Source organism: Quercus suber, unplaced genomic scaffold (genome assembly GCF_002906115.3).
Source record: "Quercus suber isolate HL8 unplaced genomic scaffold, Cork oak 2.0 scaffold_82, whole genome shotgun sequence".
NCBI lineage: Eukaryota > Viridiplantae > Streptophyta > Magnoliopsida > Fagales > Fagaceae > Quercus > Quercus suber.
The window spans coordinates 1,265,929-1,283,421 of NW_027069547.1; the positions used below are offsets into that span (position 1 = coordinate 1,265,929).

Sequence of the window (17,493 nt, forward strand, 5' to 3'; positions counted from 1 at the left end):
CAAAAAAGTAAAAGTAATCAGTGTGTCAAAGTCTTAAAAACTTTGATACAGGATAAAGAACAATCATTTCGCAACTACGTAAAACACGGTTTGGTGGCTTAAGTCAACAAGTCAAAGTATTCATAAGAAATATGATTTAGTTTTTTTGGAAGAATCGCTATATAGTGTTTGATTGGCATCAGATTATAAATTTAGTTTTTTACTTTTAATTTTTATCTACAACTTTTAAAACCTCACTTTTTTCACATTTTTGCAAGTTATAAGAATACTTTAATAACTTTCAGCAAAAAAAATTTCAAAAAAAAAAAAAAAAAAGATAAGATATTCTCAAAACAATACAAATATTATCAGTAGCTTGTTGTCTCCGATTGCATCACCACTACTCACACTCAGCTTTTCTTCCTCCAAACTTTCCTGTTGAACCTGAATCCCTTCCTTTGTTATTGCCTTGTCATGGGTGCCTCTTTTGTTGCTCATGTGCTTTTTTTACTATGGTTCTTTGCTACAACCTTCAGCTTCTTCCTCAAAGCAGAGTCAAATGTCTCTTGCAATGAAAAAGACAAACAAGCACTTCTAAACTTCAAACAATGTCTCAGTGATCCGCAAATGCTCTCATCCTGGTCTGACCAAGAAGATTGCTCTAAATGGGGCGGAGTTGTCTATGACAACAAAACTGGCCGAGTCACTGAGCTCCACCTCAATGAACATATAGGCCAAGTCACTGGTCTCAGTGAGATTAGAGGTTCGTTGCTCCAATTAGAACATTTGAATTACTTGGATTTGAGTCGCAATGACTTTAATTGTACTCCTATCCCAACTTTTCTTGGTTCAATGGCTAGTCTGACACATCTTGACCTCAGTTATTCTAACTTCTCTGGACACATTCCTCATCAGCTTGGAAACCTTTCAAACCTTCGTTATCTGGATCTTGAAGGTAATTATTATCTATATGCAGATAACTTTCATTGGATGTCTAATCTCTCTTCCATTCAATACCTTGACTTCAGCCGTTCCAAACATCAATCAGAAGTTGGTTGGCTTCATATAATGAGTACGTTCCCATCTCTTTCGACGCTAATTGCGTATGAATGTGAACTTGTTAATCTGAATCCATTTCTTGGATTTGTCAATTTCACATCTCTTCAACACCTTGATCTTACCGATAATCTTTTCAATCATGAGATACCTAATTGGTTCTCTAATCTCACTACAAGCCTCTTGTATCTTGACCTGAGCCGCAATTTTCTAAGAGGCGAGATACCACCGAGCATTTTCAATTCACTGAAATTAAAATCTTTAGACTTGCATTCCAATAAGCTAATTGGAAAAATTCCAGAGTCGTTGGGCCAGCTTAAACACCTAACAGATCTCGGTTTAGATAATAATTCTTTTAGTGGTCCAATTCCTTCTTCCATTGGGAATTTATCTTCTTTGTTAGGATTGTATCTCTCTCATAATCAGTTGAATGGTGCCATTCCAAAGACTCTTGGGCTTCTCTCAAATTTGTCGGATTTAGATGTCGCAAATAATTTCTTAACAGGGACAGTAGACGAAGAGCATTTTGCTAAACTCTCAAATTTATATGATCTAGATATCTCTTATACACATTTGTTCTTTAATGTGAAATCCAATTGGGTCCCTCCTTTTCAACTTCATCATATCACAATGAGCTCTTGCAAGATAGGTCCCAACTTTCCAATGTGGCTAAAAACACAAAGATTCGTCGAAGTTTTAGACTTGTCCAAGTCAGAAATTGCAGACAAGGCTCCAGGTTGGTTCTGGAATTGGACTTCAAACATTGAAAGAATCGATCTCTCTGACAACCAAATAGAAGGGGATGTATCGGACATTGTGCTAAACTCTCCTATCATAAATCTACGATCTAATCATTTCAAAGGTCAAATGCCACAATTGTCAACAAAGGTCATGGAGCTACATTTAGCTAACAACTCATTTTCTGGGCCAATTTCCTCTTTCATGTGCCAAAAGGTGAATATATATATTGACTTAAGGGTTTTAGATGTATCAAATAATCTCTTAACAGGTGCACTTCCTCACTGCTGGGAGTATTGGCAATCTTTGACCCATCTAGACTTGGGAAGCAATGATATATCGGGTAGAATTCCATACTCTATGGGCTCTTTAGTTGCACTCCAATCACTGCATTTACAAAACAATAGAATCTCAGGAGATATACCTTCATCATTGAAGAAGTGCTCAGATTTGAGTCTTATTGATATAGGTGAGAATCCTTTGTCAGGGGCTATACCACCATGGATTGGAGAAATGACAAGTCTTACGATTCTCCGATTAAGTTCCAATGGATTCAAGGGTCATATACCTCTACAAATATGTCAACTTTCTTCTCTTATAGTATTGGATCTTGCCAATAATAGCCTTTCGGGACACATACCAACTTGCTTGAAAAATATCAGCGCCATGACAATACCTACACCTAGATTTGAAGATCAATATTCTTACAAAATGGAGGCCGACTATGGTTCTTATGGAACCTATCATGAGAATCTCAAGTTGGTTCCCAAAGGGATGGAACTAGAATATGAAGAAAACCTTGCCTTTGTTAAGATCATAGATCTTTCAAGTAATAAATTGTCTGGATCAATCCCTTCAGAAATTTCAGTTCTTTCTGAATTGTGTTTTTTGAACTTGTCGCGAAATCAATTGATAGGAAAGATACCTAAAAAAATCGGGATCATGAAAAAGTTAGAGTCTATTGATCTCTCACAAAATCATCTATCAGGTGAAATTCCTTTAAGCTTGTCTAGTTTGACATTTCTTAGTCACTTGAACTTGTCATACAACAACTTGTCAGGCAAAATTCCATTAGGCACCCAGCTTCAAACTTTTGATGCACTCAGCTACATTGGCAATCCTCAACTTTGTGGTAATCCACTTCCAAGAAACTGCACAATTGGGGAAGAATATCAAAACAGGACACCAATTGGAAAAACTGAAGAGGACTCTAATAATTCCAACTTCTACATTGGTATGGGAGTTGGATTTGCAGTTGGTTTTTGGGCAGTTTGTGGAGTTCTTTTCTTCAACAGGACTTGGAGGCATGCTTATTTCAAATTCTTCGATGATGTGAAGGATTGGGTTTATGTAACTATTGTGCTAAACGTGAATTGGTTGCTGGAAAAGCTAAGAAGCTGCCACCTTTAGTAAGTAAAAGTCGTCATTATCTAGTTAAGAGGTATTACTTCAAACATAACGCCATTAATATCATGTTAATGTTGTAGACTTGTAGTCACCAACTTTGAACACGTAATTTAATTCACAGCTAAATGTTGTAGCCATTTGGATTTTGATTCACAAATACTGCATATGAACTCTATCTAAATTTGCAGCTAGCTCATTAACTCTAAAATAATTTTTTTATAAATTTTTTAGCATAAATAGTGGGAAATCTATGAATAGTGGTGTTATTTTGAGCATAAATTTTTTTATCATATATATACATCATGACTTTGCACCTCACATCACATGCTGTAAGGCTTTGATTTTATAGGGAAAATTTCAAATACATAACCAAAATTCTTAGAATTTCAATATTGCACAATTCAAATTGAAGTTAAGCTTGAGGTCTAGGTGGTGATTGACTATGATGTATGATTTGTGGTCCTTGTTCATATTTCAGGGAGTGGTACAGGTTCATGCTCTTCAAGATGAATCGTTGGCAAAGATATTGTACTAGATACTATTTCCTGGTTTTATCATGAAATTTACATTGAATAAAATGTTGTGAACTATGAATCCTGCGCATGAAGTTTAAGAACTATTTATCTGTAGCATAGTGTTTGTATTTATAAGTTGATATCGATTTACTTCCATAAGTTTTATTAGTAATCAATCAATTTTCTGCGTTAAAAAAAAAAAAAAAAAAAAAAAAGGATCTCATTTCTCCTTCTATAACTTTTATATGATCAAGGATAAAATGCATTTGCACTCACACAGCTAAAAAAAATTTATTTCCCCTTGCTTTTTCTATACATGTTTTCTATAAGCTCAATGCAAGTTAAGAGCAATTTACTTTTAGGCTCAATTCATGTATTCTATCTCATTTTATTCTCTTTTGTATGGCCCAAGCTCATGCACCTTAGAGGGATTTGAGGGAGTGTGATTTGGTTGGTGTGGGTAAACTTTTTAAGACTTTTTGCATTAGTCTAGAACCTAGGTTGTGCTATGCAAGCTAGAGATGTTTGCATGACCTATTGCTCATGGAAAAGATCACATGTCTAAAGTTTTCACCCACATAAAGACTTGTAGTTCCTGCTATATGTGTGGCTGAAGCCTTCAAACGTATCCTTTTTAAGATTTTGGACCAAGCTAGCTTTTTGGCTAACTTTGGCTACACAATGTCAGCATGACCAGCTTCCCAAGAGGCAGAAAAGGGCCAGGGAAGGGCACCCAATCTTATTTGGTAAAGACTTTCACTTAATAATGCTAAAAGCAAGCCAATCTTTTTCCAAACACAAAAAAACTAAACCAAAACAGAGCTTCCAAAGCTTGATATAAAACCCCCTCTTCAAATTCAAAGGAACTACCACCTTTTACCTACAAAATCATAACTTAAAGTAAAAGCCCACACACCAACGTCATAGGAGCCATATTCACATTCAATTCTTAAGAGTGAAAATAATGGCACAAATGAGTCTTTCCTCTCTCCCTCACTACTTTTCTTAAATTCTCCATCCTGTTGTATGTAAAAAAAAGTTTCAGATTTATGTGTTTCACATGTTTTACCATTTTTCTATTGTCTAGCACCTTGAGCTCATTCTTGTAACGCACCAATAGTCTCTATTTAACAAATATTGGAATTTTGAAATTTATTTCCCCATCTTATTGCATTTTCTGAGAAACCAAGGAGATTTTTGGGCTCCTCTCTTTATTTTTGGCCTATTCAGAAATCTTCCCCCGCGATACAATATAGCACAATTCATTCATCGAAACTATTCATATTACATCAATACCATTCACCACCTGGACCACCTCCCTTAGAAAGGGTCTCATCCTACCGCACCATCTCTTCTCACAGTGTTTTCTAGGCAGATTTTGCTGCAAAAAATAATAATTGGAATTGTGACATATCAATTTTTAAATTTCGTATGGTAAAATTTGTAGTAATCTTAGCATTGCTAACTATATTAACATCCCATCCAAATTGATAACAATAAGTTAGGAATAAAAATCCATTGTACCACTTTGGAGTATTTGTAATTGAAGTTGAAATTTCTCAATTTACCTTTATATCCTAATTTTTCTTAATGTTTAATCATTTTCAATTAAATAATAGGGTTATTTTTTAATATATAAAAAAGTGAGAAATGTCATGTTCACAAAATTTTCACAACAAATTCTAAGTAGTAAGTTATTATTGATAGGCCAAAAAGTAATTTCAGTAGTAGACTCATATTAGAACTAGTAATAACTTACTGCCTAGAATTCGTTATAAAATTATTGTGAATGTAGCAATACTGAGCATCGCATAGCCTTCTTTATAAAGAGAACTAAGGTCAAAATTTCCCCTCGCAAACTACTTGTAATAATTATAAAAGTTTTTTGAGAAAGTAGTTGTATAAAAGATTTTAAAAAGATGGATACTTAGAATCCGTTTGAATACAGCTTATTGTTGCTGAAAGTTGCTGAAAATTGATTGTTGCTGAAAACACTGTAGCAAAATAATTTTTAAATGTATAAATAATATCGTGAGACCCATTTTTAATATTTTTTAATATATGAACCAGTGCATAAATAGTGATGTACTGTTCATATACAGTAATTTTTTTCCCTCAAAAGTCAAACAATGCGGCAAGAAAAAAAAAAAAAAAAAAAAACTGAAAACGCAGGTGCAAAACGTAACTCAACTAAACCCACTATCCAAACCCACACTAAGGGCCTGTTTGGATGCAGCTGAAAACTGAAAACTGAAAACTGAAAACTGAAAACACTGTAGTAAAATAATTTTTAAATGTGTGAATAGTATCGTGGGACCCATTTTTAATGAAAAAGTTGCTAAAAAGTGAAAATTGTGGGTCCGTGAACAGTGTAAAAATGTACTGTTTATTATCTAAAGTCAACAAGTGCGGCTACTGTTCATTGAACAGTAGCCGCACAGTACTGAAAAGGTGAATTTATACGGCTGAAAGCAAAAAAAAAAAAAAAAAAAGAAAAAAACGCAAAAGCAAAACGTAAAAGCTGAGGCCAAACGGTCTCTTAGTTAAATCCAGGGGTCTGGTCATTCAATTGCCTTAACACATCATAAATCACATACCCTCTCCTTTGTGCTACAAACAATGCAGCTCCAACCAGTATCTTATCCAGAAGGTGGAAGCAGATGTGGAGTCCATTCTCCATTTTGAAATTTGACCAACACAATATTCAAGAATAGGAAGCATGTCTGGATATGATGAACGATAATAAGATAATTAACGACTTTGTCAAAATTGGTCCTACATATTACCTCTTATGAAAGAGCTATCCATGTTCTTGTCAAGAAAAATAAACATTTTAGTTTGCCTTAGGCCGTTATTAATGCAAAAACAATTAACTAGATTAAGGTTACATAGGTGTAAGCTGGAATCACAGTGGTCTAAAGCATTCACAACCGCAAAAACTGAATCTCCAACCACCCTTTAGTTGAGGATTTGAGATTCATGCAGTGCAAAGGGTTGAAGGATCTGTAGGTTTCCAGTCCTAAAACTTGATAGAATTCAGGCACATCATCTACATTCATGGACTGAAAAGGATTGAAGTCAGGGCTCCAAAATCTTCGAACATTTTGGTATAGTCGAAAGAAATCCATGCCCGGCAAGATTGACTTGGTTGCTTGTGTATATTTAAAAAGATTAATATTGGAGGATGCCAACATGACAGATGAAATGCTTCATGATCAGTTCGCTAGTAAAGCATTAGAGTGCAAGTTCAGTAAAGAATTCAAATCAAATTCTAATTGCATTCAAATTTTGTGTCAAGAATCCCTCTTATTTAAAACAACTTCTAACCCATTTAAAAGTTTAAAACTTCTAAATAGGACTCTGCATGAATCGAGTTAGATTAGTTGGAGCTCAAAACACAACTCGCCTGACCATGTCAAGTGGATGAGGAAGAAACTAGCCACTAACCACTAAGAAATGGACACTCAACCGTCCAATATTCCAAGGGTGGTGGTTGGGAGTGTCAAAACCCAAAACTGGCTAAGATCTAGCCAAAACCGGTGAGGATGGGTAGTCACAGTTGATGATCTGATCGGAACATGTGCGAAAGGCACTGACGATCATATATATATATATATATAGAATGAGAGACAAAAGGCAACAACACTCACGTCTGGCTATATCGAGTCAACAAAGCAATAAAAGATAGCAGTATGAAAGCCCAATTAATAACCAAAAAATAGTAATAATAATAATAATAAATAAATAAATAAATAAATAAAGAAGTCTCCTTACATCATATTGCACAGAAAACTATTTATACAACAAATATTAGCCAAAAAAAATGCGGCTAACATCACAAACTACAATTTGTAGTAGTTGGAAACCATAAGTGTAAAAATATTACACAAATGAAAGCCTAATATATAACAAAAGCAGCCTAATGTAGTGTAACTAGTAATAAGACTAGTGAAAATACCCATCCTAATACAGTGAATGAAAAATTGAAAAAATAAGATAAAAGAATTAGACCAGACTGACCAAATAATAGCCTGGGCAGAAAAAAATAAAATAAAATGATTAATATAATTACACATTGATCTGGACCAATGGAATATATGCAAAGGTTTTGTGGCACATCAACTTTGGATGTTGCAAGAGTAGTAGCCCATGGAAGAGAAAAGATTGCTGGCAGAGAATTACAAACACCTGATATCATTCTGAGCGTTGTAATAAGAATGTAAAGCCCAAGTTTTCGCGAATAAGAGGTGGAGGATCAATATCAGGAACTTCAATATGTTGCATTGACTTGAAAATGTCATCCACAGTAAATGGAATGCTGCGTTTTGAACACAAGCAGTTTTGGTATTAGCTATACACAGAAGGCGTTCAAGATGTGATACTAAAAGCATGCAGTTGGACGTTTTTACCTGGAGTCGTCATCCAATAAGAAAGAACTGCTGATAGCATTGTTTGAGTCCTAAGTCATCATAATTTTCATACTTGAAATAACCTGCGACAGCTTGATAAATCATTTATGGATAATTAAATAAAAGACATAACGTCAAGTGACGTAACAGGGTGAATTCTAAAACAAATTGAATGATAACCTTACAAGGGACCATATATAAACAGCAATTGCCATATTTGTCGTCCCAGTACATTGTACTGATCCTGTATAATTCCTGTATGCTAAGCACCTGAAAGAGGATGAGAAAAAAAAAAAATTAGAAAGACATGAGGAAGGACGGAGGGAGGAGAAGAAGGGTTGAAGACTCACTGGACATAGATCATTTGTTATTTCTTTCAAGGTCATTTTGGGCTTCTGATGTATGACCTGATATTGCAGGAAAAAATGAAAAGGACAAGACTAATAAGGCACATTTAATAATAGATACCTCAAAAGGAATGGAAAACGAGATAAATGAATCAAACCAGGAAGCCAACTGCTTGTCGGATGTGCTTCATCTCATCCCAAGCCAAACCTACAAACTGCATGCAAATAAGGTACTAAATAAAGTCTACCAAAAGAGAGGCATGGAGAAAGAATACAAGAGATTGATCCATGGCTAGTACCTCCTTGGTCGCATCATGACACCACTGTTCCAACTCAGCCAACCCTGCCTTCAAGTATTCCCCATTGCTTAATGAACAACATTCACGCCGCAAGAGAAGGCTGCAAAAAAGAAATTTAAATTGTCAAGGAATATACCTTAATATACTCTACAATCAAAGTAAGTTGTAGGATTCTAGAAATCTTAAGCGATACTTTTACCTGTTAAATAACTGGACCTTGATGAAAGAAAATATCTGAGCAAATAATTTGCAAACTAGTAATGGAGGGACCTGTATTGTCACAATATTGAAGAGAGTTAACCATGTAAAGAGCAAAAACAATGACCCCATCTCATTGTACTTGGAAGCTCCACTTACATGGTTGGCCCTCATGATCTTCAAGTAGTTATCAATGCATTTCACAATGCTTTGCCAGTGAGCAATCAGAGCTTGTTGAGCCACAGCATTGGCTTGAGCACGTCCCTACATTAAACTAGCTCGCGAAGTCCTAGGTGCCTGTGTCGGAATTGATGAAAAAAAAAAAAAATTAGTTTAGAGCATGGATATAGCTGGCTCCTACAACTACATATGCCACCAAGACAATGGGCCTCCTGAAATATTTGTAAAACGGACACACACATGTATGCACACTATTTTATCCTGGTACTCATACACACTTATCAAGAAGACATACACCATAATACAAGCAAATGCACATCAAATTATCAACCGGGAATTTGCACATGTTAGCTTTTGGTCAGACTAGATGCACAACTGTTGGGATGGCTTGGGACTCATACATGGTTAGATTATTACCCATTTTGACTTAGATAAGCCCAGAGGAAAAATGATCAATTTGTTTATTAGAAACGTAATCCCTTAAACTAGAAAAGGGGGCGGGGCGGGGGGAAGGTGCATTAAAAGGCGGGTAAGAAGCAGTATCTATGTACAGAGGCATCACTTGAAACTCTAGAAATTGGTAAATGTTTCATCTGTTACTCATTATGCCCGAGATTAAGGTTATAGTAGAAAAAATATTCAATCATTTTACATAGAAATCATAAATATGAGAAAGCTGCATTCATCAGCAGATGCGTTGTTGTCAGAAGTAAAAAAATATATTTTACAATTATAAAATCTCCAAAAAAATAATATATGGAAGTAAAAGGATATGGTAATATAAAATGGAAAGAGAAGATAACATAGCAGTTACCCGGATACAAAATCCAAGCAATGGTGAGATCTCTTTTTTTAAATTATCTCTTATCATTCCATATATTTTTTCAAGGAAGGCTGTGAGTTGCTGTTTAAAAAGCAAAGCTGGATATTTGGCTTCAACTTGCCGTAGTTCATCCAGGCCACCAAGAATCCAACTATTAAGAAATGAGAACCCAGCACATTGTGGAGATGCTCGAAGCCCCTATAAATTGGAATTATTAAAAAAAAAAAAAAAAAAAATCAAACTACATGATAGTACCAAAAATAAAATGTCTCTTTCCTTACTTGAGACATCCTCCCAAATAGAGAAGTTGATGCTGATCTTTGCCGTTGTGGAGTTAAGTTTGCTGCTCCAGTTGCCTTCAATGTGTGTTGGAGGAGTAACAGCAATGTGGATGAATTTGATAGCCAATAAGCTAATACGTCATTGTTATCCTGGACCTTCAGTGAGTGGCATAATGACATCAAACACAAATTAATTTGAGTTCATTCATTGAAACAGATTCAATGCTAAATGGCCGATCTGATTGTTCTTTTGCACAAACATAAATAATATATGATGAAACCCATACAGGTACCATTCCAACTAAAACAGAAGCTAAGCCATACCTCTAGTGCCAAGCCTACTGTTTGAATGATACAGTCAAAAATATTGGTTCTTTCAACCTCAAAAGACCGCCATTGGAGAAGGCATTTGTATATTAGACAAGCAGAAACAGGTTTGCCCCCAGAAAAACCTAGATCTTGTGAAATACACTTTATTAGCAGGTCTTGGTTCTCCTGCACCCAGAAAGAAGACAGCAAATGAGAAAAGACCTTAGCCAGTGTTGGTTCGGCCAAATACATAGTAAACTAAGAAGTATGGGAAGTAGAAACCCAAAATGGAATATCAAGATGTCTTTGAGGTTTAATTATAGTATTATGATGACCAATTTAAAGTATGAGGATATGTACCATTGTGCACCTAATAGTTAACTTATTAAGCCTTGACGTAAGTTATCATCTAGGAAGCACGGGTGCGTTTCGAGATTCGGGTGCGGGTGCGGGTGCGGGTGCGGGACTCGGCAATTTTTGAAAAAAGTGGGTGCGGGTGCGGCGGGATTCGGCGATTAAAAAATTATTAAAAATATTTTTATTTATATTTTTAATATATTGCTAAGCATAATTTTTCACATTATATAAACATATACCAAATTTAATAACTAAAACATGATGTTCATAAATAAAATACAACCCACAAGATTAAAACTAAAAGTCTAAAACATTCCATGATGTTCGAACAGCCCAGCAAGGCAGCAACCAGAGAGCACAGAGAGAAGAGAGAGCCGAGCGATGGAGAGCGATGGAGAGCAATGGAGGGACGGAGGGTTTTGGAGTTTCTGGACAAAGTGAGAGTGTTTTAGGTTTTAGGTTAAGTCAAACGGTGCGTTTTGCACCTTTTTTTTTTTTTTTTTTTTTTTTTTTAAATTTCGGCCTGAACCGGCCGTATCGGCGGTTTCGGCCGATACGGCCGAAATGTCCGAAACGGCCGAACGGCCTGAATCGAGCCGAGTCGGCCCGATTTGAGCCGCGTCGGCGCGAGTCGGCTTCGCCACGTGGCCGACGCGGCCCGACGCGGCACGGACACGCGGTCAACGGTGTCCGCGGCGCGTCGCCGCGTCCGTGCGTATCGGACACGGCGCCGCACCCGTGCTTTCCAGGTTATCATATGGGCCAAGTGGGAGAATGTAAGAATAAATTGTCCCATTTGATAACATATCCATTTAATAACTTCATGTATGTTATAGTTTAATAAGATGTTACGTGTCCTTAAAATATTGGTTAATGGAGAAGTAAGTTTCCAAGTAACTCCAAATTTTAATGGGCAAGTGGAGGTTATAGACACCAGGAATTTGGTCCTCTTTCTACCTATAAAGAGACATTTAGCTACCCCATCACATACACTGAATAGTTAAAGAGAAAAGAGGGTCAAGAGAGAGAAACCAATTCTATAAGAATTAAGTGTCTGTTTATACTAAGACTTGATCTTAAGAAAATTTCAGCAATGGATCAAGGTAAGCTATATAATCAATTTGTGCATTTGTGAAATCATGATAATTCAAAATCTTAGAATTTATTTATGGTTGTTTATAATCTGTTAATAAAGAACCTAAAAATTGATAACGACACTGCTATTATTCCTTTATCTAACAAAAGTGACATATCCTTTAGTGGGAGTCATAGAAAACTGCTAACCCATATAACAAAAATATAAAATAAACAATTGAGACAATGGGGAGTAAAAAGTATAAACAACAAGAATATACATCTATAAACAAAGCTATAAAGATAAATCATCAAACAATGATCATATTGCTTGGCCAAAATTAAGAATAGAGGTTTCTGATTAATCAAAATACAAAATAAGGGTATTATGACTATTATCCAATGTTTGAGCAAAAGAAGTGTGGCAAGTTTAGGTTTTAATGAATTTTTGCTGAGTTTTAAATACAAGGAAAAAAAAATCAAAGAAAAATTAGAAACCTTTTGTGCCTGGCATTGAGCTCTTTAGTAATGTTGGTCTTCAATTCCTTAAAGCATCCAACTTCTCAAGACCAGTCCTTAAAAAGAAAAGAAAAAAAATATATTGTTCTCAAAATTTAGTAAATCATGAAGGCATATTATTATTAATTAATCAAGTACACACAATTTCCAAAAAAAAAAAAAAAGAATAAAAACAACAAAATTTGAAAGATCTAATCAATTCAATACATATATATAAATGAAATAAGCTGTTTTTCTATAGCGTAATTACGACAGCTTAAATTTTCTATGATATAATTGACAACTATCATGTTAAAATGCTTGTGACATTATCAAATTATCCCAATGATAAGCCTTTTCAATCCAAGTACTCATTTAAAACCCCAAATTATCACAAAGATATTAAGTATCTAAATATCGCTTATCACAACAAAATCCCTGTTCAATTACAAAACAAATTCACCACCGCATTTGTGCAAACATAATCTCAAATAACTATTCAGATGTACTACACTCACTTAGACATCAAAATAAATTAACAAATCAAAGACAGCACGTGTTGCTCCTAAGGTTTTATTTATATTCAAACAAAATTTGAAGCGATTCCTCAATAAATTGTTCTTTATCAATTCCTACATAACACACACACACAGACATATAAGTTGGGAAGAGAACACCTTACGACAACCCATTTTCCAAAACAAACTAAAAATTATAGCATCACATCCATCCAAATCATTGAACACTAAAAATATATTTCTAACCAAAAAAAAAAACCCTCAAAATACTTTCATAAATTTTTTTCACAAAATACTTTCTCAAATAAACCAAAGATACAGTTATTCATCCATTGGTTGAATCAAGATGATTGTTCAATTACACAAAGTCATGCCTACTCATATAAAAAAAAAAAAAAAAAACCAAGCCCCTTCTTCATATATTAAAAGTTTTAAGCATTTAAACTTGAAATCAAACCAAACACGAAAAATACAACTCACCCTTGCTCTGCTGCAGCCTTGGAATCACAAACCTCTGCTTGATGACTGTGAGTGTGAACAAAAACAAAAACCTATAAATATAAAATCCTCAAAAGCCTATGACATTCAACAAAACCATAAAAATATAAAGAATAGTTCACAAACAGCGTTTAAGCTCTTGAGCTCCATTTTTTTTTTTTTTTTTTTTTCCGGCTCTTCTCTCATTCACTCTTTTTATATGGGTACTAGCTTTTATTCCCGTGTCTCAAAATTGATTTCCAAAGCCCAATTGGAGAAATTAATTACTGGGCTAGTGGGCTCAGTAATTAATTTCTAGTCCTACTTACTTAGGCCATAGCTGAGCCTTCAGCAGAGTAATTGGGGTTCGTTTTGAGCTTATTTTAGGCCCAGTTTTTTGTCCAGTCCCACGTTCATAGGCCATAGCAGAGCCTTTCGACAAGTATTTGCGCTGCGTTTTGGGCTTGTTTTGCCTTATGCACCATTATAATTTATAAGCTAACCCCACCACCCAAAAAAAAAAAAAAAAAATCCAAAATTTTATCCAAGTGTTTATTTGTGGGACAGCATACCTTTATTGACTTCGTTGAGACTTTAAAAATACTAGTCACGTGCTTGTCATAAAATAAGAGTTGCGACCAAGGTAAATTCTATATTTTATTTATATTACAAAATAAAGATAAAAAATTATTTGATTTTTGAAGTATATAAAGATTTATATTAATTAAAAGAGATATTAATATTAAAAAATTTGATAATTATGTCATTAAAAAGTAAATCTCATTCGTATAAGGATTTTGATCTCACACAAAGTTAGAGTAGTTATTTAACATATAAATATCTATTTTATTATAATGATTTTTTTAGTAACTATTTGCTAAGGCAGTATATCCACTCAATAAAAACTTCTAATAATGATAACGAATATCATTATCTTTCAACAATAAGTAACTGAGTTTTGCTAAGGAAAAAATAATAAAAAATAACAAAAGACATGTGTCATCAAATTTTCCATTAAATAAATTATAAGTTTCAAAAATTTAAAACTAGAAAAAATTAGCCACCTTATATCATCATTCCAACTTTCCAAGCGTTATTACCATCTAAAACTCAAAATATGTGAAGAAAATTGTTGGGATGTTATTGTAAACACAAATTTTTCCAATTGCAGAAAATTAAACAATTGAAAAGAAATATGGTTTGCAAATATAAATTTTGTATTAATGAATAATTAGTACAATCTCTATTTCAATTCTTTTACAAAAGAATACTCTCTGATTCTATCTTCATTGAACTTGACTCGAACAAGGAATCTTCTTGACTTTGGTTGGAAAATGGATTGAATGATCTTCACAACAAATCTCTAGCTTTGAGCTTATTAGAGATTTATTGCTCTTCAAGTCTTCGAATGTGAAGGCTCGTAGGTTAAAGTTCTTCGGGGTTTTAGAGGCTTGATCCGTTGAGCTTCAAAGATTTGGATTTGTTGAAATTTATGGAGGCTTTTTATAGCTTAATTCCAATAGAACTTCAAAGAACTTGAACAAGAGATCTTCTTGACTTTGATTGGAAGATGGATTGAACGGTTTTCACAACGAATCTCTAGCCTTAAGCTTGTTAGAGATTTATTGTCCTCCAAGTTCTTCAAGCCCTTTGAATGTTCTTCAATTTCTTCAAAGATGCTTCAAGTTCTTCAAAGATTCTTGAGACAGAATTTCTCCAGAGCTTGGACCTCTTGAAAACTTCCTCCTGAAAATGAGAGGGGATGTCCTCTATTTATAGTAATTTTAAAGGATAAGCTCTACTTCGAATTGATATACTTGAAAGTATGTAGTAGGCTTTTGATTGGCCCAAATTCTTCTTAGAGATAATTATTTCTATTTATCTATTTTGATAAATATCATATTTTGATAAAGATAATAATCAATAAAGATAAATAATTATCTCTATTTAATTTATTTTAATAAAGATAATTATCTATCAATTTCGAATAGAAGATTTATCTTTATTTTATTTATTTATAAAGATAATCTATATCTATATATTACTAAAAGCTGAAGCGTAGCATTTAATGTTGCTACGCTCACGTTGAGCCACGTCAGCAGCCATGTCATTTCCACCATATTTTTTGTAATTGTTCAACAATTTAAAATTAGTTTTTTCCAATTTTAAAATACTAACAAATATAAAATAAATCTCATCCTTGTCTCCACCATAAAGCCCACTTCTTATTAATTTAATTCCCACCACTATCTCCACCATAAACCCCACTTCTTATTAATTTAATTCCCACCACTATCTCCACCATAAACCCCACTTCTTATTAATTTAATTCCACCATCTATATATATATATATATAAGCTGAAGCAATCACATGTTATATATTTTCCTCTCTTTCTTTTCTTTATATTTTCTCTCTTTTTCAAAATCTATATCTATTCTATATATTCTATATATATCTTAAAGCTGAAGCATAGCATTTATTGTTACTATGCTCCAGTTGAACCACATTAGCGTCCACGTCAATATCCTATTTCTCTCTAAAAGCTGAAGCGTAGCATTTAATGTTGCTACGCTCACGTTGAGCCACGTCAGCAGCCATGTCATTTCCACCATATTTTTTGTAATTGTTCAACAATTTAAAATTAGTTTTTTCCAATTTTAAAATACTAACAAATATAAAATAAATCTCATCCTTATCTCCACCATAAAGCCCACTTCTTATTAATTTAATTCCCACCACTATCTCCACCATAAACCCCACTTCTTATTAATTTAATTCCACCATCTATATATATATATATAAGCTGAAGCAATCACATGTTATATATTTTCCTCTCTTTCTTTTCTTTATATTTTCTCTCTTTTTCAAAATCTATATCTATTTTATGCCATTGAGACTTTAGGAAAAAAGTGACAAGAGGAATTATTTAGAACCTTAAATAAAATGAAGGGTTGAGGAAGTGGCAAAAATGGAAGGATAGTAGATTTGTACGTTTGAGTTGCTGAGAAAAGGGGATGGAAAGAGACTATGAGAATTGAGAGGGGCATTTATTGAAGTTAATGGAAATATGAGATAAAACATTAATTTTAGAAAATTGATGATGTGACCTGTAGTGTATTTTTAGACTTTGATCTATTTTGAATTAATGGTATAAAATGATGTAACTTGAACTCATCTCATTTATATATAAATATATAATTCATTTACTCTTTCTTGCAATTTTACTTTAGGTTGATGAATCATTGTATTTTTTTTTAATAATTTTATTTTGGGCTAATACAATTTGGTAGTGTGTTTTTTTTTTTTTTCATCACAAGTCTTCTCTCTCCTCTTATAGCTTTTGTTTGATTTTTTTTTTTTTTTGACATAATACTTAGTTATTTTGAAAGTGAGATTTTGAATTTATATCAAATACAATATTGGCTATGGATTTGAATGTGATTATCAACTATTAAACAACCCAAGATGAATATGTATAGACAATATATTTGCTTTAATTTTTCATTGATTTATTATTTAGTTTATAACATCAAAATTCAAGTAAATGAATATTTAAAGTTAAACTGCCTAAGATGAATTTGTAAAGTCAATATATTTTTATATTTAATATTGTTAAAAAACGAAAAGCAAAAAATAAATAATAAAGAGAATAGTGACGTTGAAAGATGATAAAGCTCAATACGAAAGTCCAGTTAAAGGCAATTAATCTAATAATTGAAAGTGCATGTAGTCAATTTTTATTTGTTTGATCATGTTCTCTTTATATTGTTATACAATTATTTTCTTTCATTTCGATAAATGAAATGCTCATTTTTTTTTTTTTTTGGAGAAACTAAAGTGTTCAATTTAAGATATAAAGTCTACTTTTTTTTTTCTACATATTATTTTAAATATTTTTAGAAATGTCTAAGAAATATGCAGTTCTAATCTAATGTATCTATATTAGCAGACAACACCCAATTAATAGTTCGAAACTACTCCTAGGATAAGAAAAATTATAAATAATAATAATCTCTTTAAGAAAAG

At 33.4% G+C, this 17,493-nt stretch overlaps 1 protein-coding gene and 1 pseudogene across 2 annotated transcripts; one reads left to right on the forward strand and one right to left on the reverse strand.

Moving 5' to 3' along the window:
• The first annotated feature begins 940 nt into the window (after positions 1-940).
• Positions 941-3,861, forward strand: LOC111993410 (receptor-like protein EIX2). Of its 2 annotated transcripts, none has more exons than XM_024025243.2 (2): positions 941-3,214; positions 3,659-3,861. In XM_024025243.2, exon 1 carries the CDS (start codon positions 970-972, stop codon positions 3,181-3,183), a length of 2,214 nt encoding a protein of 737 aa, XP_023881011.2. In that variant the 5' UTR covers positions 941-969; the 3' UTR covers positions 3,184-3,214; positions 3,659-3,861. The 2 variants fall into 2 exon arrangements, with proteins under 2 accessions (XP_023881011.2, XP_023881013.2); XM_024025245.2 differs by having other exon boundaries at positions 941-3,182.
• A 3,587-nt stretch (positions 3,862-7,448) lies between these two features.
• The window catches only part of LOC111993439 (myosin-17-like), a 14,345-nt pseudogene continuing 4,300 nt past the window's right edge, over positions 7,449-17,493 (reverse strand).